The sequence below is a fragment of the Astyanax mexicanus genome, chromosome 21, assembly GCF_023375975.1.
Source record: "Astyanax mexicanus isolate ESR-SI-001 chromosome 21, AstMex3_surface, whole genome shotgun sequence".
Lineage (NCBI taxonomy): Eukaryota > Metazoa > Chordata > Actinopteri > Characiformes > Acestrorhamphidae > Astyanax > Astyanax mexicanus.
This window is the reverse complement of record NC_064428.1, coordinates 20,513,515-20,536,710: the sequence shown is the minus strand read 5'-3', so window position 1 is coordinate 20,536,710 and position 23,196 is coordinate 20,513,515. Positions and strand designations below refer to the sequence as shown.

Here is a 23,196-nt window from a genome sequence, read left to right as displayed (position 1 = left end):
AAGGACGATTCGGTATTTTACAGGACAGGTGAAAACACTAAGTGTGCCTACAGTAAAAGCTTGTCTTTCCTGGGGGGGAAAAAGTACTCACTGAAGTTGAGTAAGGGTGAGCACGCGCAAACTTTTAACAGTTTTGTATTAGAAAATAAACTACATTAAGTATAATATCTGACTTTTTTTATTTGGATAAATTATTTGTAGAAATCTCAAAATATCTCAATAAAATCAGTTAACATTTACTCTTACAGAAATGCTTAGATGACCACTAAGAATATACAAGTTTCTGTTTATTACCACTATTTATACATAGATACAAAACTAAACTCTGTCTGATTCCTTATAAGAGGCAATTCCCACCTGAAAGGATTGTTTGGATTGGCTTAGAGGCAAAACATCTTAAAATGTCCAATGATATATATTCTGTTCTGTCTACAGTTTAACTAAATATTATTTCATGTATATTCCAGGTTGCACTTTTTACTTTGTAAAAGAGATTTCCATTATATGCCCTTTTTTGGACTGTCATCTTGCAGTATAAACCAAATTGTGCAATGTATCTTCTAGAGAAAATTACTCAAGGCAACCGCAGGATGTGTCTGTCCTTTTATAAGTTTGCTTACATTTCTGTTCTCTATTTCAGGATTTCGTTTAGGGAACTATGGTTAGGTTTTGGTCAGAGTACTTACTGTAAACTGTACAAGGCATGGATAGATAAATGGCATGTCAGCAGTAACATTTGGGTTAAGAGAAAAGATGATAACCTCCACTGAGGACTGGAAATATATTTTCGTATTGAACATTTATATCAGGTAGAGGAACTTGAAGAGAAGCAGAAAAAATCTCAGGAATTGTAACGTGTGTTACATCTTAATTGATCATTATTTGTAAGCAAAAATGTATTTGGATCCAAAACATCTTTGCATGGATTTGTATAGGTTTGTAATCGTGTCCTCTGATATCTTGAAAATTTATTTCTGCTGTTTTTTCACGAGGTGTTCATAGCATAGCATGCTCATGAGACAGCAGCTGAATGTGGAAGAGTGTTGTCCTGTTGATATAGATCACCGTATTGTAGGTTCAGAATAATTTAGAGCCACTGGTTGATGGACTGTTTGATGTAACATCATGTCAAGTATCTGTAATGAAGAGCAAATGTGATCTGGCATCATGTAAAATTGCACCAGACACCAGATCTTCTGAATGTGTGACATTTGTGCATTCTCAACTCAGAACACTACCAGCCTTGTTTGCGCCACATTTGTGGGTGTGGTGCATCAGAGAAACGGATGTTTTTTTGTGGGTAATTTAGCATCTGAATGACCTTGCTCTTTTCAGAGTGGTCTCCCATCCAAATTTCTGGTCAGTGTAGGTTTCTTACTATTGTTTAATGGGATTGAGGACAGCTGTGAAGTTGTTCAGCAGCAGATGGGCTATAGGCATGGCTAGAGCTATCATATGGCCAACCCAGCTGACAGCTCACAGGGCCATTAGCTGCTTGTTAGGGCCAAACAAATCAATCGTAGATGATATTTAGGGTGCAGCACCAATGAAAAGACTCTAAAGATTGCAGGGGGATATCTTGGCCTCCTATCAGCATTCATGTTTTAGTGGCAGTCTGTATGTTTTTGAGGATTTAGAGACCTCTCTGGTAAGAATGTGTGATTATATAGAGTACAGTAGTGTGTTTCAGAACATCAAACCAATTTAAATATTAGTCAAAGCCAACACAGGTAAACACAAAATGCTATTTTTAAATGAAGGTGTTTATTATTAAGGGAGAAAAAGCATCCAAACCTACATGGCCCTTTGCAAAAAAGTGATTGTCCCCTTGTTAAAACATACCGTCACTATGGTTTCTGACACCTGAGTACACTGCCTCTAGCCACACCCAGGCCTGATTATTGCCATACCAGTTCTCAATCAAGACATCACTTAAGTTGGACCTGCCAGACAAAGTGAAGTCCACCAAAAGATCCTTAAAAGAATATTAAAGCTTGTCTTAGTTGTTCAAGAACTGTGGCATGATCTTAAAAAGGCCGTTCGTGCTGGAAAACCCCCCAATGTGGCTGAATTACAACAATTCTGCAAAGATGAGTGGAGCCAAAATATCTCCACAATGCTATAAAAGACTCATTGCAAGTTATCACAAACGCTTGGTTGCAGTTGTTGCTGCTAAGGGTGGCCCGACCAGCTTTTAGGTTTAGGGGGCAATCACTTTTTCACACAGGGCCATGTAGGTTTGGACATTTTGTGTTTAGCTGTGTTTTCTTTGACTAATATTTAAATTGGTTTGATGTTCCGAAACATTTAAATGTGTGACAAACAAGCAGAAAATCAGGAAATCAGGAAGGGGGCAAACACTTTTTCACACCACAGAATGTGGTTAAGTACTTTTAGTGCTTTTTTTTTTTTTTAGAGAGGACGGAACTGTTCTTAGTTGCATGCTTAGTTACACAGTTCTATTCAATTGAATTTTTGTTTTTTTGGTTCTGAGTCTCCTTTTCTGATATTTCCGATATCATTTGCAGCACGGCAATTGCTCAGTTAACCTGCGAAAGCTGTTATAGCCAGAAACCCCCCTGAGAAAATCCACCAGACAATATATTAGAAATATCTCATCACGCTGCACCTTAAGAACAAACAATAATCGTGAACCATGAAGGATTCTTTGTTACACTGATACACAGCAAGAACTCTAAACTGTCCCAATATGGCAAATCTATTTGCTAAGCTGACATTATTGCAAAAGGGTGCCTTTAATAACCGGACAGGATATGTATGTCTGTGAGTCAGAGTAACCAATTTCATTTTATGAAGGTTACTTCATAATCTAAACCCACAAATGTTCCCTTGCACTGTGTCAAATAGACTAATAGAAATGCTCTAAAATTACCTGAAATAAACTCTTTTTAAATTGACTTTTATTGAAAGTTAAGAAGGTTTTATCTCTTTGAAGTAAAGTTGCTGTTTTTGAGCAAATCTGCTTCATGAAAATATTAAATAAAGTATTAAAAAACCTTATTTTGTCTATGCAAAGCCTTGAATACAGGCGTTCCACCAGATGGCAGTAAACCCACCCCAACAGATCTTTGCGGAAAGCCCCTTGCTGTGGGCGAGAGTCTGAAATGTCTGCTTACTCACTGCCATGTTACGCCTTTTGTAGCAGCAGCACACATTAGTAGTGAGTGTAAGATGATTTATTAATAAAACATAGGTTAGGAACATATCTACGTTTATGGGAGTGGTGGTCTGGAAGTGGGGATGGATAGATAGATAGATAGATAGATAGATAGATAGATAGATAGATAGATAGATAGATAGATAGATAGATAGATAGATAGATAGATAGATAGATAGATAGATAGATAGATAGATAGATAGATAGATAGATAGATAGATAGATAGATAGATAGATAGATAGATAGATAGATAGATAGAGTTTAGGAACATATCTACGTTTATGGGAGTGGTGGTCAGGTACCTTTCTGGACATACATTTAAATAGCTTGATATTTTATTTCTATAGAAAGTAAGTTAAATAAATACTAGAAATGCCTGAATTATTGACCTGAAGGAAAATATAATTTATTTTAATTATTTGTGTGTGATTTTACCACAACTTAACCCACCCCCTGCATCAAACTGTGTAAAATGTACGAAAAGTACTTTACAGGTTAAGAGTAAATCTTGAAAAAATACACATTTGCTTTACAGTATTTGTATAAAATGAAAAAATACATGCCACAAAATGTGATAAAAAAAAATTAAAATAAGCACAGGATAAAAGTATCTTAGTCAGAACATTGTATTAGGCCTACCTGATACTACTGACAGACCACAAGATTATTATATTAAGATTATTGAGAAAACAGTGATTAGAGGCTTTCTATTACAGTTTTTTAGCTTGGTCTTTTAACTTCAAAAATAAATGTGGAAACTAAATATAAAACACATGAATCATTAACTAATAAAAAGAGACATTTCTGTATAAAAGTTTACAAAATATTTTACAAAATGTCAAAGTCTAAAAGGTACACAAAACCATATTTTAGTTTGTAATCATGGGACAAATTAACTTACAATGTAAACAAACTAAGAATTTTGCAGATTGCAATGAACACACAATGGAAAGTACCCATTTAAAATGATCAACTGCCCTAAAAAGAATGAGTGCCTTTCTGTCACATGCTTACAGAGATAAATATATGATATCTAGAGGAGCTTCGGAAAGCCAGTCAGTCAGCAACAGTAGCAGTTTTATGCAGCTAATAAATAAGTACAGTACATTAGCATTTAAACTAAAACAAAGCACTAAAACAAAGAAACAACTTGATAAATGATGTAATTACAATAATACAGGTGTTATTTTTTTCCAGAACAGTCTGAAATAAAATACTGTACAGGACCAAACTCAGAGGGACAACTGTTTCCCAGACAGTATAAAACTAGGCTAAAACTAGGCTTAATCCATGTCTGGGAAACTGACCTTAAAGGTCCACAGTTGTGCTTCCAAAGGTGCATTACTTGAAGGTGCAAAGGTGATCTTAAAGGTGCATTACTTTTACTTTTACTAACAAAATTACAAAAGTACTTTCATCAAAACAAGGTGCACACAGGTGTACAGTTATGTTCTCAAACTAAATATACTGAATGTACTTAAAGTTACACAAAAGTGACTCAAAAAGGGCACGTCAGTGACAGTTTGGCAACTTTTTGTGTAGAACTGTGTAGAAAAACATTATTACTTTTTATATTTGGTTATATATGTTTTTATATTGTTGTAAGTATAAAATATACATGAGATAAGTTTTAGTATTTTCAATCAAGCACTATTAGCATTCAGCCCCAGCGAAAACTATGTAAGATTTTGTATCATCACCCTGTAAGTCTACTGTTTTTGCACTAGAGCGCACATGCAAACAACCCCTCCTCTCTGGTCAGGCATTAAAAACCACACTGATTTTCCACACACCACACTTCTCTTCACTGCATTAAAGCACTAGACTTTCATTCTTTAAATTCATAGTATGGTTCACTCTGCTTTTGCTCTTAAGCCATGAAAACACATTGTCCGTTTGTGTAGTTTTTTTTGGCAGTAACTATAATCCATGTTTTATAGAATTTAATTTCTTCCTCTTGAGAACTTTAATCTTTATAACTTGTCACATGCAATATGTTTGTCCCTTCTTCAGCTTCACCTCCACATTGTTTCGGAGGCATGACCTGGTGGAAAAGAAATAGAATGTGTTTTAATGACTAGAGAACAAAAGACAATCAATGTCTTTCTTATTAATTTCTAATTTAATCCCATTTTAATCACAATTTGGAAGGCCGATTACCCAACCCAATCACTAGCAAAACTCCCGCCTTTTTTCCAACTGCCACTGATGTAGTATTACTGGGTAGCCAGCATACTCGGAGGAAAGCGCAGCAACCCAGCTCTGGTACATAAGCTAACAGGCGCCTGCGCTGACCAACATCACATTACGAGTAATGTGGGGAGAGAGCACCATCAGAGAGAGCATGGCCAGTTGCGCTTGTCACAGGCGACAAACTAATGTTTGTTTTTAAAAGTGACTTTTATTTTAAGGGACTTTTATTTTGTTGGGCTGCCGCAGCAAAGACTAAATTACTGGGACAAATGTGCTACAGCTGTGGCTTTTAAACTTGTGCAGTTGAGCATAACTATTTAACAGGCTTACACTAGCCCATCGAGGATAAGGGACCCATTAGTGTAGATTTACTTCTAAACTTTGACACTATTTCAACTGTTAACGGGGTGTAAGGTACCAAAGAGCACCACAACGTGTCTTGTGCAGGGTGTGCAATAGAGTCCTGAGAGTTTACAATGGTAAAGTAACACCAGTGAGCAGAGTTTCCTGTAGTAAATTCCAGCTCACTGGTGCACTGTTGCTGGACTGAGTCAAGAAAGTTGTGTTATTTCCAATTTTTTTTTGTGGTGTATGATTGCTTATGGCCAGAAAGTGCTTCAAAGGCTGTAAATTTACTTGCTCTCTGTTGACAGCAGAAAAACAGAAGTAAATAAAAACTGTTTATGTTATTTCCGACCAAAAACGCGCGAACAGAAATTGTGTCAAACTCATAAACACCATAGTTGTATATGTAATATATGAATGTCTGATATGAGATTGAAGACAGCACAAATGATGCATGGGCTTTTTTGTGGTTGTAAATTTATAAATAAACAACCAAAACATGTTTATTACCTGACCGAAATCCTCTTTTTCAAGAAGCATTTTGACCTTTACAGATGGGCTGGGGATGGATGGGAACAGCTTTTCAGTCAACCTGGAGAAACAAGTAGCACAACAAAGTAAAATGATTAAAGTGCTGTAAAAAAATCTTGTCAATGTTAAATAATGAAGGTATGTAAACCCCAAACACTGTTGAGTACCCTTTAAAAAAACAAAACCCAAGTAAATAATTGAGATGCGATTTCCAAAAAAACCTATTAAAACCCTTAAAATGTACACTTATTTTTATTGCCAAGGGTTCCATGACTGCAGACTGCTTCTATAAACATTAGTGAAAGAATGGGTCGCTCTTAGGGGCTCAGCAAATTCCAGAGTGATAACATGATGGGATGATATCAACTGTGCAACAAGTCAAGTTGTAAAATTTCTTCACTACTAAGTATTTCACAGTCAAATGTTAGTGATCGTGTAACTCAACAGCAGATGCTGAGGAGCATACTGCAGAGAGGTCACCAACTTTCTGCAGAGCCAATCACTTCAGACCTTCAAAGTTTATGTAGCTTCAGATTAGCTCAAGACCAGTAGAACGTAGAGAGCTTTATGGAATGGGTTTCCATGGCCAAGGAGCTTCATAAAAGCCTTAAATACAGTACCAACCTCACGGAGCAAATATACTTTTGGCAATATGGAGTACTGCATGCGCTCCCAGCACACATGTAAAACCATTTTAATGCTAAAAGTAACAAATCTTTCAGGAAAATATGACAACAAGGCTCAACAAATAGAAGAACACAATTTAGTAGAAGTAGTCCAGGGTTGAGAAACTGTCTTAAACTCTTGAGACCATGCACCCTTAAAACACTGTCCTTTTGGCCACATATGAAGACATTGACTGTACCATCTAGTGCTCACGTGACCACATTACACTCAATTGATAGAAAACAAGATGGTGGGAATCCCAGACAAAAGTTTCTACAGCCAACCTAGACCAAGACAAGGGCCAGGCAAAAATTCTCATCCAAGTTTATGTTTGTGTTTAAGTTTAAGTTTATTTACTTACTGTAGAAAGCTAAAATTGAGTTGTTTTAACTAATTGGTTTCTTCTGATCCTAAATGGCAAATACCATTTTTAAATGTTAAAATAAACTACTGTCCCCATGAGTGTATGAGCACATGTTTTTGTAAAAAATAACTTCTTGTACAAACACAAAGTTTAGTTTTTAAACTTGTTGGGTCCCACTAATCCCCAAAACAATCCATACAACAAATCCAACAAAAAGTTCGGAAGATTCGCTCACACCTATGATGGCTGATCCTGTTTATTTTAAAATTTACGTGAATCTATAAAACTATAGTTAATAGCTACGATTTCTCTTAAATTTTTGTTTATTTCTCGACTGTTAACTGTGTAAACATCGTCTTAATAAATGTTAAACAAAAAGGAGTTAAGTCTAGTCTTACACTAAACTGCATTTTGAATGGAGATTTTACATTAAAACTAAAATACAGTCTATGACCTTCCACCCTGTGTGCATATAAAGCATCACAAAGCCTAAACCCTCTTTTTACTTTATTGCATCAGACTTTAAAATTGTCATTTTTAGTAGTTTCTACACTCCTTGTTGCTGTTTTAATATTGTGGCCATATACTATATAGACTGCCATTGTGTTATTTACCACTGTAAAAACAAACAAACAAAAAAAACGGAAGTTAATGTGCCACTATATAAAATAATGGAAATACTGAAAGACAGACAGTAACTATAACAATGTTCCCACAGTTCTTAAAACAAAGCTGTGCTATTCTATGCTGTGCTATAAGCGTCTCCTGTGCTTTCTCAGTGCATTCGATTTGCATGAAACCATCAAGCTCTCGATATAAACACAGGAAGAGCAGACATCCTGATAGCTTATCTTTATTTATTTTAAATTTCTGTTCTCCTTTCCACAAACCTATTCTTGGGAACTGTGGTTAAATTATATGCACTGGTGTGAGCCAACACAAATCCAGGAACAAATCCAGCACAAGATCAGTGCATGTGCACTGCTGATTATCACGGGAGACATTTTAAAGTGCACAGGTAGTTGATTAAAAACATAACTAGACAGGATAAGTGAACAGCAGAATTCATTCTGTGGAAATGCATGAATATTATAGAGATATTTTCATCAACTGCTGGTATTATTTTTGCAGTCTGTTCTCCTATCATTCCTGTACATTTGTGCTCGTCAGCTGACTTATCGTCACTTAATTTCAAGATGGCTACACCCGAATAACTACCTCAGGGTACTGTGTGTATAAACTGTGTTTTTTTTTAGTGTAAAATGGACTTTTGGTGTAGTAAAACATGATAAAAAGTGCATAGCTGCATAGCGTAGAATCCAGCTTTAGGAGCAATTGCGACGCTCAGAGCTGAAGCTCGCATTATAATAAGCTTATAATACGTTTTAAAAAGCTTCTTGTGCACTTTTTAAGTTATTATTGCCTTGTTTTAAATGTCAGGGCTCTCTGGATTCTAGCAAGGAGGTGTGGAGCTACTTTGAGTCTGGATAACACTGGAAAAAGCGATTATTTATCGGGGCAAATTATGCCCCATATCACCCAGTCTGAAGGGTGTTTGGGGACAAACTGGTAAAACTTCTGGATCTCTTAACGCTGTGGGAGAGCGGAGGTGTTCTGTTCATCAAAGGTAAGTACTTTTTATCATGTTTTACTGCAACAAAAGTTCATTTTACACCAGAGTTCTCCTTTAAATAAACTTTCTGTGTACTTTTTTAGTTCTCAGTTTTAAAGCTCAGGGCTTTCTGAATTCTACCAATGAAATGTGGAGCTACTTTGAGATTGGTAAAGGTGTAATTAAGCTAATATGCTTTCAGTTAACTTTGGACTTATCCGTGACATAATACACATAATTGTACTTAAGTATACTTGGCCTATAGTGAAAAGTATACAGAAAAGTCTAAGTATATTTGGCATATACTTGTACTTAATCTTTTGATCTTGATATCATTAAGAAAAGTACAATTAAGGTTTCTTGCTTTTTATGTAAAGTGTGCTTGGCTTCTCAAACTGTGGTACGCGTAAGACTGGTGGTACACAGAGCACCCCCCGGTGGTACGCTAGATGAGCTCGGAAAATGTAAGATGATTTGAGTTTTTTTTTTTTTTTTACACAAAACTTTTTTTTCTTTAATTAAAAGAAATTCCGTTAAAAATTCCGTGTGGACTGCGCAGACACGATACTTGGATCAGGTGTTGTTCTGTGTGTGTGAGGCTCGTATGTGTGTGAACTCGCAGCCTGCTGTTCCCTGATTGGCTGGATGCAGTGCGGCGGCCGGATTCATTTGAATAAATTTGAGCTCTGCTGAACTTAATCACCGGAGGGCGGGGCTGCTGCGCTCACCGCAACGCAACCGGCTCTATGCACTCAAATGAATAGGATGCGTTGTGCTGGTGGACAGCGAGAGGGTTTGTTTTTTGGTGGTACTTTGCCTAAAAAGTTTAAGAACCACTGACTTAGAGTTATTTAGTCCCACTATTAAATTACATTGATTGTAGTATACTTACTACATAATATACACTTAACTGTAAGTATACTTTTTTTTTCATTTCATCGGATCACTAGCACTGTAAGCCTGTTGATTGGAAGCCTTGGATAAAAACGCTGAATTTAAAAATTCTTCAATATTCAACACAGGTTTGTACTCGGTATTGTTACACTCATTTTATTACATCACGGCTTTTATAAGTCACAGCTGAATTCTCCTTTAACAAATCCAGCATTCTAACTGAAATTTTGCTAGTATTTCCTCACGCTCTTGACTGAAAGAGAAGAAAAAGAGAGGGGGGCGAACTCTGATGATTGGGCAGGAGTTCTGGGCAGCTTCGCTGAAAAAGCGTGAAGCTGAAGCTCCCCCACGCAAGAAGAGATACAGGAAGAGAAAGGGAGAAAATAAATGAAGGAGGAAGATGGGGAGGAGGTGGGTGCGAGGTTGTGCGACATGCAGGTGATGGTTATATAGGTTGGAGAGTGGGAGGAGTAAAGGCTTGGATCAAACTCCCAAAATTACGTTACATAACTCCACAAAATAGAAGAGAAAAAAAAAACAGATAACAAAAAGGTTTTACCTTTGGAATTTGAAGACTAGAAGAATTGCCAGAAGAATCATTGGAAGCACAAGCGCGATGGAGGCAATCACATACCAGTTGAGCGTGTGCAGATTTTTACTCGGGCCAACCACTGATTCAAAGAGCACACATCATCTATAATTCTATCGTTTCAATCCATCATTTTCAACAATTCTAATCGCCAACACTGATACAAAATTTCACTCACCCTTGATTTCACTCCAGTCACTCCAGCGATCATTATTGGCACAATGATTCCATTGTGCTCTTATTTTAATGCTGTAGGTCTTTGTTAGGTCAATGTTTTGTTTAGTATATTTTGATTTTTCAGGGATGTTGACAATCTGTGTGAGCAAAAAAAAAGGAATTATTATTATTTTTATTTTAGAAATGGAATTAAATGCATTCAAAAAGAACAAGACAAGAGAATAAAGAAAGACATTCTTACGTCATCATTGATGTTTAGCTCATAATCAAAACAGTCTCTTGCAGCACCATCAGTTGGTGGTGACCACTCAATCTCCAGGTTTTCTGACTCTATGAAGGCAGTTATGTTTGTGGGTGGTTCTAATATCTCTGGAAATAAAGGTGTAACGAGATTAGCATTTTTATTGTTCATTTTTAACAATATTTTCTTATTGTGTCTATTTGTGTTATTTAAACCCCTTTACTTTTTTTCACATTTTTTTTAAAGCCTTGTATAAATATTCATTTAAAAGTCTTACCGATATCTACACGCATAAATGTGTTGCAGAGAATGAACGAGTGACCAGAAATGGAAACCTTGACTTCAACCATCACATGTTCAGAATGAACAATTTCACCATGGCACTCAACTCTTTTTCCGTCGCTGGTTGAGGAGCAGTTTAACGGATGGTTTGTGTTGTTCTTATTATAGTGGCATGAACTGAAGTAAGAGGACATGAAAAATGATAGTATACATATACATTTAAAATATGAGAAAAGAGACAAAACCTAACAAATCAGGGGTGCGTTTTCCGATTTTGATTAATATTAGTGATTTACCAACAAAATTAATAAGGGGGCAGTTTCTCAAAAGCTTTCTTAGTCTTCAGAACAAGTTCAGAACGAGTGTTCTGAACTTATCTGTAGAATATATATATATATATATATATATATATTTAAAAAAGCATGAAAAACTTAATAGAAAAAAATAATAGTATGCATTTTTACCACAAAGTTAAATCTATTTTTCATATCATCACCTTCCTAAACCCTTAAAATGCAAAGAGTTTTGTCAGTTTTCTGCCTGACATTACACCACTACATCTTGAGGATTTCTATTTAAGCATTAATTCTATTTGAGCATTAAAAAAAAAAATATATATATATATATTTTTTGTTTTTGTTTTTTTAAATCTGCTGATGTCAAATACAAATGAAACTGTCCCTGTCCACCAAACCTTTAGTTTTGTTATGTTTGTCTAGTTTTTATGTCTATTTTTAAACCTACAGAATTTAGGTTGATCCCTGTTACTGATCTGGAAATATTAAGTGGAGTAGAAAGAGAACAGGCAACTTATCCAAGTGTTCTGTAGGAGATTTAAAACCCTCAAATTTTTCAGAGTGTAAATAAGTTATTTTACTGCAGAAAAAAGGGTTTTATATCACCTACACCTGTAGCCTGTATATGGCACAAGGTATTTTAAGGGATAAAATAATCAGTTGAGTTGATCAGATCATTTAGATTCTACCTTTTTAGGATAACGGCCTATTGTTAAGAGTGAGGCTTAATCTAATCTAATAATAATAATAATAATAATAATAATAAAAATAATAATAATAATAATAATAATAATAATAATAATAATAATAATAATAATAATAATAATAAGCCATACAATTAATAATAAAATGTGACTTTTAAGCACTTTCAGGTGCCTATTGCTAAATGCTATAGGCTATAAATATTTTATCGATGTTTAGTCTTATTATTGAGATTTTTTTTGTCTGCATTTTAGTCATTTTAGCGAAAAAGCTAAGTGCATAAAGATCGCTAAAAAGCTCTTCAGTATGTGTTAACTGCTTTCTGTCTATCCATATTTTTGAATTAGGGCTGTTGCACAGTGAACAGTAGCAGCACTGAGGAGCTGACATGGTAGTAAAAATATCTGGCTGGGGGAGAGGAGATGCTGTTCATGTTTATGGTCTTAAACTTTTTTTTTTTTATCCCTGTTACACTCTTAACCGTTGTGTGGTGTTCGGGTCTGTGGGACACGTTTTCATTTTTCATCAAATGATACTAAAAAAAAATATTTTTTCTAACTCAATCTCATTGGCATTGGCTCATTTTTTGTGAAAAACATATATCAAAACACATTTTCCATAAACACACACATTTATATTACATACAGTATGTTTGGCCAAGGGCTAATAAACATTGCTTCATTTGTAAATTTGAAACTAAACAAATGTTCTACTCATATCTTGAGTTTAATTCATTTTCTTTTACATTTTATTAAAAAACTAATAAAAAAAAGAGTAGCACTTTTTGAAAGAAATGTAACATAAGAAAGGTAAAGGGCAAATATTAACCATGTAAGCTGTTTATATTGCTAGCAATTTAGGTGAAGCAAGCATGTGTAAAGCATTTTAATGTAAAATTGCTTAATTTTGCTGAATTAAATACAAGTAACAAAGTAAACGAACAAAAATATGAACACCACACAAGGGTTAAATTTACCAACTTCTATTACCCTTGGGGTTTTATCCCAGTGGTTTTAACCTCCAGAAAACTATTATATAATAATTAAAATTATTAGCCAAGTTAACATCACATATATATATTTTTTTATTTGTTTGTTGACTACTTACATAAGCTTTAATATAATAAAAATAACACATCTACAGTACTAACTGTGCCAATAATGAATCAAAATGAACGTCTGATGAAATAAAATATTGCACTTCAAAACATTTATGCTTATCGCTGCACACTAAAGCATAAAAACTAGGAACATCCTAACCACTTAACTCAAGCTAATAGATGATGTGAACATCATGTTTACATCATGCGGTTCTTAGCCAATCACATGTGGTAGATACTTTTAATATGCAGTATCTCACAAAAGAAACTACTATTAACGGTAAATGGGATAGACTGGCCAAGCCTTCTGTTTATTGAGCATCTGTGGAGCATCCACAAGCAGAAGGTGGAGGATCGCACGGTCTCGAACATCCACCAGCTCTGTGATATCATTATACAGGAGAGGAAGTGGCAACCTGTGAATCTCTAGTAAACTCCATGCCTGAGATAAGGCAGCAGTGGCGTGCACACATAGACATCACCAACTCTGCCCTTTATTAACCAAAGTGCCCTTTTGAAACTGAAAGTGTCCTCAACAACTGAATAAGCACCAAATCCCCCTCCCCCCTGTCGACAACTGATTAAGACCTGTGCGCACCTCCACCAACACCCATCCCCCCCGTCAACAAATGAAGACAACCTGCACGCAACCGCCAAGCCCCCCACCCCCGAGCACTTGCCCCCCAAAATGTCTGTGCACGCCACTGTAAGGCAGTGCTGCATAATGAGCATAATGGTGGCCACCCAAAATATTGACACTTTAAGCACAATGTGGCCACTTTCACTTAAGGGTGTACTCACTTGTGGCTGTGGGTCAAGTTATTTTGAGGGCAAAGGAAATGACTACTTTACATGGTATGATAGTGTCGTATCTGTAGTGTTGTCCCATGAAAAGTGTAAGGGGTGTACCCTCTTTTGTGAGATAGGGTATGAACAATTTAACAAATGGTTCTGGGAAACGCACCCCTGACTGCACTGTTTTATTTTATCAAGGAATTATCATACATTGAAACTCAAAACTTGATGTCAGACACAGACTTACTGGTAAAAAGCAGAATACTGTGCATCTTCAGGAATCATATCTGTGCTCCAGGAGCAGTTTAACTGATTTGACTTATAGACAATGCAGTAGATCTCTGTCAATTCACGAAAGCCTGAAAAACAAAACGTTTTCATTAATATCACTGGTGAAAATTGCAACTCTGCTGAGGGAAGTCTGCATGAAGACGAAACAAGATAAGGAGAATGTTTCACTTGCAAATGCAATAAAATGTGTCTACTTTTGCTGAACAATTCAAAAACCTACTTTCAGGAGCCGTTGAATTTTCCCACTCATATTCCTGACAGTCACCATTCCTGTCAATGATCTCACATATATAGTGTCCTACCTCATCCTTTCCACAAAACAGAGGGAAAAACACACACTTCACATTTCATGCAAAAACCCATTTCACATTTCATTGTACTGTAAATCTGTTGTTTTCAACACTTGTCAACAGTCTACATTTGCGCACACAACGAGAAACATTACACATCTGTCTACCATACATGATGAAATAAAGTGTTCTTGATTTTTGAGATTTATTACTCAACAATGTGAGTTGGAGAACAATTTAACTAAACTAAGAATTATAAAAGCAGTGTAAAATCTCCTAGTCCTAGTTTCTAGTTTGCTGCTGTTTATTAAATTCCTTATAATAACTTTATTTCTTTGTGCGCAACATGGGTCAGTTTTCATTTCCTATATCTTGCAATCTGGCAATAAATTAATTAGCTCATTCAAGTTATTGCTCAATGCATATGATTTTATTAGTTTTTTTTTAACTTTTTGAATAAAAACCCTTTTTGTATCACTACCACTCTAATGCACAACATGGGTCAAAAATGACCTGTATTCATGTTCTATGTTACTTTATGTATGGCTGAGTGTTTCTATGATACAGTATATCTTTGAAATAAATGAATTACTAATAATTTCTATTCAAACAATTCAGTGAATATCTTGTTTTTGTTTAGCACACATTTTCATTATTATTTTACCTGACTGTACCGAAACAACCCATCTCTCTGCTCAAACACAAACACACTCAGCACACAGAGACCTAAATGTCTCTATACCTATCTGCAATATTTGCTGCTTCACCCTGTAATAAACTATACATTCTCTACATCAGAGGTAGAGACCTTGCTAGTTCTGGGTTGGAACCCATTTTGCCTTTAGAATTGCCTTAATCCTTCGCGAAATATAGATTCAACAAGGTACTGGAAACATTCCTCAGAGATTCTGGTCCATATTGACATGATAGCATCACGCAGTTGCTGCAGATTTATCAGATGCACATCCATGATTCGAATCTCCAGTTCCACCACTGCATCCCAAAGGTGCTCTATTGGATTGAGATCTGGTGACTGTGGAGACCATTTGCATTGTCGTGTTCAAGAAACCAGTCTGAGATGATTCTTGCTTTATGACACGGCGCATTATCCTGCTGGAAGTAGCCATTTGAAGATACACAGTGTACACTGTGGTCAAAAAGGGATGGGCATGGTCAGCAACAATACTTAGATAGGCTGTGGCGTCGACACGATGCTCAATTGGTACTAATGGGCCCAAAGTGTGCAGAAAAAATCTCCCCCACACCATTACACCACCACCACCAGCCTGAACTATTAATACAAGGCAGGATGGATCCATGCTTTCATGTTGTTGACGCTAAATTCTGACCCTACCTTCCGAATGTCGCAGCAGAAATCATCAGAGACTCATCAGACCAGGTTAAGTTTTTCCAATCTTCTATTGTCCAATTTTGGTGAGTCTGTGCGAACTGTAGCCTCAGTTTCCTGTTCTTAGCTGCAGGAGCTGCACCCGGTGTTTCTTCTGCTGCTGTAGCTCATCATCCGCCTCAAGGTTGGACGTGTTGTGGTTCAGAGATGCTCTTCTTCTGCAGACCTCGGTTGTAACGAGTGGTGATTTGAGTTACTGTTGCTGTTCTGCCAGTCTGGTCATTTTCCTCTGACCTCTGGCATCAACAAGAGGTCAGCATTTGCACCCACAGAACTGATATCCGCTCACTGGATATTTTATTCTCTTTTTCTGATTATTCTCTGTAAACCCTAGAGATGGTTGTGCATAAAAATCCCAATAAATCAGCAGTTCCTGAAATATTCAGACCAGCCCGTCTGGCACCAACAACCATGCCACGTTCAAAGTCTCTTAAATCACCTTTCTTCTCCAGTCTGATCGTCTTGGCCATGTCCACATGCCTAAATGCATTGAGTTGCTGGCATGTGATTGGCTGATTTGACATTTGTGTTAATGAGCAGTTGGACAGTTAGTGGTAAGTGTATATGTTACAGTATGTTACAGATCTCTCACCAGCATCTTTTATTGTACCGAATTGATACTGCACTGTTCTGTCTGTTAAACTGTCTCTTCTATTTACTTAATTATTATTTTTTTTATTTATTGTAATTAATGTAGTGTTATTATTTATGTTGTGTACCTGTACTCAGACATCTAACTCAATATTGTTTTATAGTTGTTCTATCACTGCTTTAGAAACTATTTGATGGCAGTAGTGAAAGATAACTGTATATAATATTTGATTAGGGTTGGGTTACCTTGAGAGTGAGTGCATTACATTATAGAAAGTTACAGTTAATTATTTTTATCTACCTAGCTGTTGATGTTTTCTGTTTTAGTTAGCTAAATCTACTGTAGTTAGAAACTGAAGGCAAAGGTGTTTGACTGGTCAAGCATGTTTACAGACCTAAACCCTACTGAGCACCACTGGGGCATCCTCAAACAGAAAGTGGATTTAGTGAACTTAAAGGCAGTGCTGGAAAATAATAGTGACAATTTTTGTTGCGACAGCAGTTTAGACATTCATGGCTGTTGTCATGTAATGTCATGTAAACAGTGTGAGTTGGCTATTTTACTTCTGAACAGGTAATCACTAAGCCTCAGTAAGGTTTGCTAACCATAGCTGGGTAATTTTGTTAAGTGAGTGATGTTGAAAAGAGAATGGCTTGAAGTAACAAAAAGAGAATGATCAAAAACAGTCCTCAAAATAAAACATTATAAACAAACTGAAGCTTTTAAAATGGCCCTCTAAAGTTCTGCCTCACATATCTTTAAAAATTTAAAGAAATCCCTTAAACAATCTGTGTGTCTCTGAAATAAAGGCATTCTGTGATCTAAAACAGGACTAACAGATTTTTCGTTGATTTTAAAAAAAAAGTGTTAAAAGCTGTCATTTTAGCAAAATGCGATATTAGTAAGTACTCTGAGAACTCCAAACTTGGTGAGGTGTCTAACCGTTTATAAAAATTACATGATGTTTTTGTAGCAGTTGTTGTAAATAAAGCATAGTAGCTACATTATAACATGCTCTCTTTTGTTAAGCTGTACACTGACTAATTTACATAGTAACAAAGTGTCAACTCTTCAGTGCTGTTCCATTAAAGGTTATAAAAAAATCTCACTTTTGTGAGATACTGTAAGACCGATTAAAGTTAAGAATGATTCTGGGATATGTTCATTCTCTTAATTAAACTAAAATAACTAAGCATTACAAGTGTTTCTTTTTTTTTTGTATTTTTTTTTACTTTGCATAGTAGATAAACTAGTATAACTACTAGTACAGTGGTAGGCCATTTAGCAAAGTAGTTACTTTTGGTTACTTTAAGTTAACTTTTTGGTCATTTAAAGAATAAACTGCTTAAACAAAATTATATGTTAGTTTTATATAGATATAACAGTTTTATAACAGTTTCAAACTTTAAGTAAAAATATTTTTATTTTTTTTTTGTAAATAACAGTATTCTGTCTTTTATACACAGATTGTGCATATATATATATATATATATATATATATATATATATATATATATATATATATATATATATAAATAATAATACTGTAACATAAAATATCAGAACATACAAACAAAAAATACCCATAAAGCTTCAATTCAAAATAAAATCTGTATTATTCAATCATAGATAACTTATTTTAAAAGACAGAACAAAGAAAACTCAGCCAACATAAAATAATAACATTTTTTGACCCATGTCGTGTATTAGAGGGAATGTGCATGTGTTCTGCATTAAAGGGTTAGGTTGAGTAGTTCTGTAACTGTGGTGATAGTGCTAAGCTCTGTAGAAGGTTGATGAACACTGATACATCTTAAATGATCTTAAATAATGAACATCTTCAAATATTACAGACTGCTGTAGACAACATTGCAGACTACTTTAGATAAAAAAAAAAACATAAAAATAAAGCGTAAATCAGTATATTTACACAGGAGACGATCTTTTGGCAGATCGGATCAATTCCATGGGAAGAAACTGGAATACAAAATAAATTAATCAATATTAATGAATCCACAAAATGAAAATCATATGTCTCAAAATACAGTTGTGTGTAAATGTTAGACACCCTTGGCCACAGTAAGAATGATTTTATTTCATAGTAAACCCAGCCTCTGGAACCAGTCAAATGTACATCATCATTTTCCTGATTAACACCAGCCTGGAGGATGAGACCAACTTCAATTAGGATGCGTCACATAAAGCAAAAATGTTTTGTGAATAAGTTTTGTGTATTTTCTGACTGAATTGGGCTACTACTCAGCAACTGTCTAAGCTTGTGGTTTCTACAGTGTGAAATGTTATTACGATACAGCAGTTCAGGGAAACTGTGGAAGAGTAAATACCAGGAATTAGGTTTTATGCGTTTCACAGACTTTGACAACCAATATAAAAAATATACTACAACAAAGTGCAACAAAGAGTCACTTTAACACACATACCGCTGACTGCAATTCTTCCAATTATAGCATTATTCCATTGTTATAAAATAGCCATAAACTGCCATTAATTTGAACAAATTGAAAAAGTAAATGTGAAAACGAACATAACTATGCTATACTAAAAAAATGTCAAACTGTTTAACATAAGCTCATAGAAAAAAATAGATTAAAATAAAAATACATAAAAAAAACCCCATCAAATATTGATATTTGACGCCAAGCATCAATAATGCAATATATTGCTAGATAATTTGTCCCACTCTTAGTCAAGCATCTCCATTTGGAGTGGAAATTCAGGTTTTTATTCCACAATTTATTTTATTTTTTTTTTTGCAGAAATGTTGATGAATTTTCAATTCATCAGAAAACATCTTGCATTTTACCAAATTAAAAACCTCAGGAATATAATCAAGTGGAAGATGGTCACAAGCCATCAAACCAAACTGAACTGCTCTGAATTTTTGCACCAGTAATGTCATTAAGTTATCCAAAAGCAGTGTGTAAGACTGGTGGAGGAGAACATGCCAAGATGCATGAAAACTGTGATTAAAAACCAGGGTTATATTTCCACCAAATATTGATTTCTGAACTCTTAAAACTTAGCAAAATCTAAGATGTTGTACTAGATGCTCCACTCCATTTGGACTGGGAATTCAGATGGGTATGTTTATAAAATACTAACCAGCGTTTTTTTTTTTTTCTGCTAAAATATTCATTAATTCTCACATGGTTTTTATAGTGTTCTGATCTCTCACCAAGGTGTCTGTAACACCAATGAAATTCTGGTAATCACTGAGAATTTTGTCAAAAGGCTGGAGCACTGGCAGTTGGGGATCTTGTCAATTATTTAAAATCAATAATTTGAACAATATGTGTCATAATTCTCACCAGTGATACCTAGAATTTGTATGTTGCCTGATAAAACAATTAAAAATACATTTGTGATATAAAATAAGCTACTATGAACTCAACTCGCATATCTTGAGATTCTGCTTCTTTGATGAACTGCAACCCTAGTTATCAGTTTAACAGAGCTAATAATACTCTGAGAAAATCTACAACGAAAGAAATGAGAACATCAGTGACATACATATCTGTGACAAAGGTATTTAAAGGTCAATTACATTTTCTGTAGTAACTCATAACACGATCAAAACGTATCATCACATATTACAGAAACATGTTGAATTTAAGCACTGACAGCTCTATTCAGCAGAGCTTCAGGCAGTATTTTCTTATTTGAACTGTGCGGTACATCACAAAAAAATTGGGGGGTTTTAGTCTCTGAACTTGCCCACCCCCATTCCCCCAATCCCATGTCCACACCCTGGGTTGCCAGGTATAGAAAATTGCATGTAAACAGTGTGAGTTGGCTATTTTACTTCTGAACAGCTTATCGCTAAGCTTCAGTAAGGTTTGCTAATCATAGCTGGGTCATTTTGTTAAGTGAGTGATGTTGAAAATGGCTGGAGGTAAAATAAATAAATAACCTCAAAATAAAACATTATAAACAAACCAAAGCTTTTGGAATAGCTCTCTAAACTTGTGTCTGAAATGTCTTTAAGAAATAGAAAAAGGGCCTTAAACAATCTGTGTATCTCTCAAAATAACACCTTCTATGACCTTCTATGTCTAAACATTTATAAAAATTACATTAATGTTTTGTTGCTGTTGCTGTAAATAAAGTATAGTAACTACATTATAATTCATTCAATGTTTGACAAGCTACATATGTAGTGTGTACTACTGCTCAGTAATAAAATTAATATTTTATTACATGTCAAAAAATAATTTGTTCTCAGAGAAAAACACATTACATTCAGTGATAAAAACGCCTCACCAACCGCATAGCATGGGGTGGAGGCATGAGTTGTGTTGCTAATATTAGAATCGTTAATCTTGCAAGTATTTTTTCCACATAATAGCAAAGAATTCAATGCAACAAATGTAAAAATCTAACTTTTGTTAAAAGAATGATACTAACAAGAGATTGCTAAACATAGCTGGGTAATTTTGTTTTGTTTTGTATGAATAATATTGAAAAGAGAATTGCTGCAAGTAACAATGAGAAAATGATCTAAAACAAACCTCAAACCTTATTATTAACAAACTGAAACTTTTGAAAAATGTCCCTCGTAATGTTTTGTCCTAAATATCTTTATAACAGTCTCAAATCAGCGTATCTCAGAACTTATTGGCTTCTGTAAAAGAAGATTGAGAAATATTCTAGCTACCAGAACTTAAAGACTTTTTAAATGTTATGAAAATGTTCGTAAGCTACAATTTGAGCAAAATTAGATAATGCTAAGAAATCTGAGAACTCAGTAACAAACTTGGTGAATGTATTTTTTGTTGCTGTTACTGAAGAATAGTAACTGTACACTCTATTTACTTAACTATTTGACTATAGATACATAGGTAGTGTTTACTACAGCTCAATTCAGAAATAATAATAATAATAATAATAATAATAAAAAAATTTAAAAAGGTCAAATGTGTCATTTGGCCAAGGGTGCCCAGACATTTCCATACAACTGTACTTTTTTCTCTGTATATAGCTTAATAAAAAATTCACTAACCCACAGTTTCAGCCCGAACCAAGGATAGAATCAATAGCAGTCCACACAGCCTCATAGTGAAACTGAAGCACGAGAAAAGTTAAAACAGTGAACAAGAGATACATAACCACGTTTAAACACACACAGATGGTCACAAAATGTAGCAAAATGAATATTAAATGTCTTAATATTTCAATCGTCCCATTCTGAATACAATGTGAACAATTCTTGTCAATTTTTTGTACTTCTCAGTATTCTGTACGGGGCTTAAATACAGTCTACTTTGTGGAATTTGAATATTTTTCAACATAAGAATTTCTAGAACTAGGGTTTAATTTTTGTTTAGCTATAAAAATATCAAGCTAAATACAGAAAAGACACACACACACATGCGCACACACACACACGATGGCAGTGTTAAACCGATACTCAAAACTCATTGTTATAAATATCTTTACATTTTTTTAAAAAGGAGAGTTTGTATAAATAAATATTAATAAGAAATAGAACTTACCTCCCTCAGAAACTTCCTACAGTGGCAGATGTAGAAATGTAAAATGTATTTCAGGCTAAAATGAAATACATTTCACTTCGCAGGGCGAAGAGTTTGTGAAAAGGGAACTGTTCGTCACATTTTTACTGGAAAGCGTTTTCAGGAAGTTACAGAAGAGGGAGGAGCTTAGAGCCCTCTGTCTGGTATTTAAGATAAGGGGCATAACAATACTCTCGGGGCACGCTTTTGTTTTCTCTTTGTTTTCACAGTGAGTTAACCTGAAAGAGCCCATGTGTGTGACTATATGTGTGACAGACCTTTTAAAAGAAAAATTATTTACAGTATCTGTCCTTCACTTTAACTGATGAAGTTTCTATGTGACATATATACTAACTGAACATCACTGAGTGCATCACTACAGGACAGTGTGTGAACGTGTGATCACTAACTTAGCTCATGTAATTTAGCCTATAAAGGCAACAAATAATTTAAAACTTTAACACATATAAAATTAATAACTTATAAAAACTTTATTTTTTTATGCTTCTAAAGGTTGGTTCCGACCATTTAACCATTCACATGCTTTAGTAAAAGGGCCATTCCACCGAATGGGTGCAATTTGCTTGTTGTAACTCCTCCAAATTAAACTTATATATATATATTTTTATCCTTTTTTAATTCTGAATCTAATAACACATATATTTATCTATTCAAAACATGTACTGTTTAAACTCGGGCAGTTGTAGTTAATTTTTTTTACAAGGTTTCTAATCCAAAAATGGTTACAAAACTCATAAGACATATAAAAAGCATGTTTAAAAGCAAGTCCACTAATTCCTTTGATTTCCTCTCAAGAAAGTGTTTGTTTTAAAGAAATGGTTGACTGCATGCTCAAATAATTGATATTTATGAAAAAAAAAAAAAACGCTCCTGTTACTGGAACTCATTCTTGTTACTCTTTATGTTTTGAGTGACAGGAATGAAAGTAACAGGATTTTTTTTTTTTTTTTTTGCATAGAATTAGCAAAAACAGGAAAATTGACGAAACTAAACATATTCTAGTGATTTCCCCAAAATGTGTATTTAACAAAGAAACAAATAAAATCTTATAATTAATTAAGGTAACAGGAATGAGTGCTGAAATTGACCTCCTCACTC

The 23,196-nt window shown here is 34.8% G+C and overlaps 1 protein-coding gene across 1 annotated transcript; it reads right to left on the bottom strand.

Annotated features, from left to right (window-relative positions):
* Window positions 1–3,560: 3,560 nt before the first annotated feature.
* On the bottom strand, window positions 3,561–22,222 carry LOC103034286 (interleukin-5 receptor subunit alpha). The gene is made up of 11 exons (XM_007254812.4): window positions 22,060–22,222; window positions 21,567–21,628; window positions 18,477–18,523; window positions 14,477–14,564; window positions 14,213–14,324; window positions 11,069–11,250; window positions 10,792–10,919; window positions 10,552–10,687; window positions 10,344–10,455; window positions 6,228–6,309; window positions 3,561–5,223 (listed from the first exon to the last, which is right to left on the bottom strand). The coding sequence occupies exons 2-11, from the start codon at window positions 21,619–21,621 to the stop codon at window positions 5,146–5,148; spliced, it is 1,020 nt and encodes a 339-aa protein (XP_007254874.3). The 5' UTR covers window positions 21,622–21,628; window positions 22,060–22,222; the 3' UTR covers window positions 3,561–5,145.
* Window positions 22,223–23,196: the final 974 nt, after the last annotated feature.

Excerpts from the sequence above, each read along its gene's own strand:
- LOC103034286 (XM_007254812.4), bottom strand. The coding sequence starts at position 21,621 with ATGAGGCTGTGTGGACTGCTATTGATTCTATCCTTGGTTCGGGCTGAA. Across the intron at positions 14,565-18,476 it reads GCCAAAAGATCGTCTCCTGT|GATGAGGTAGGACACTATAT; the intron begins GTAAATATACTG and ends TTTTGTGGAAAG. Across the intron at positions 10,920-11,068 it reads ATTTATGCGTGTAGATATCG|AGATATTAGAACCACCCACA; the intron begins GTAAGACTTTTA and ends CTTTATTTCCAG.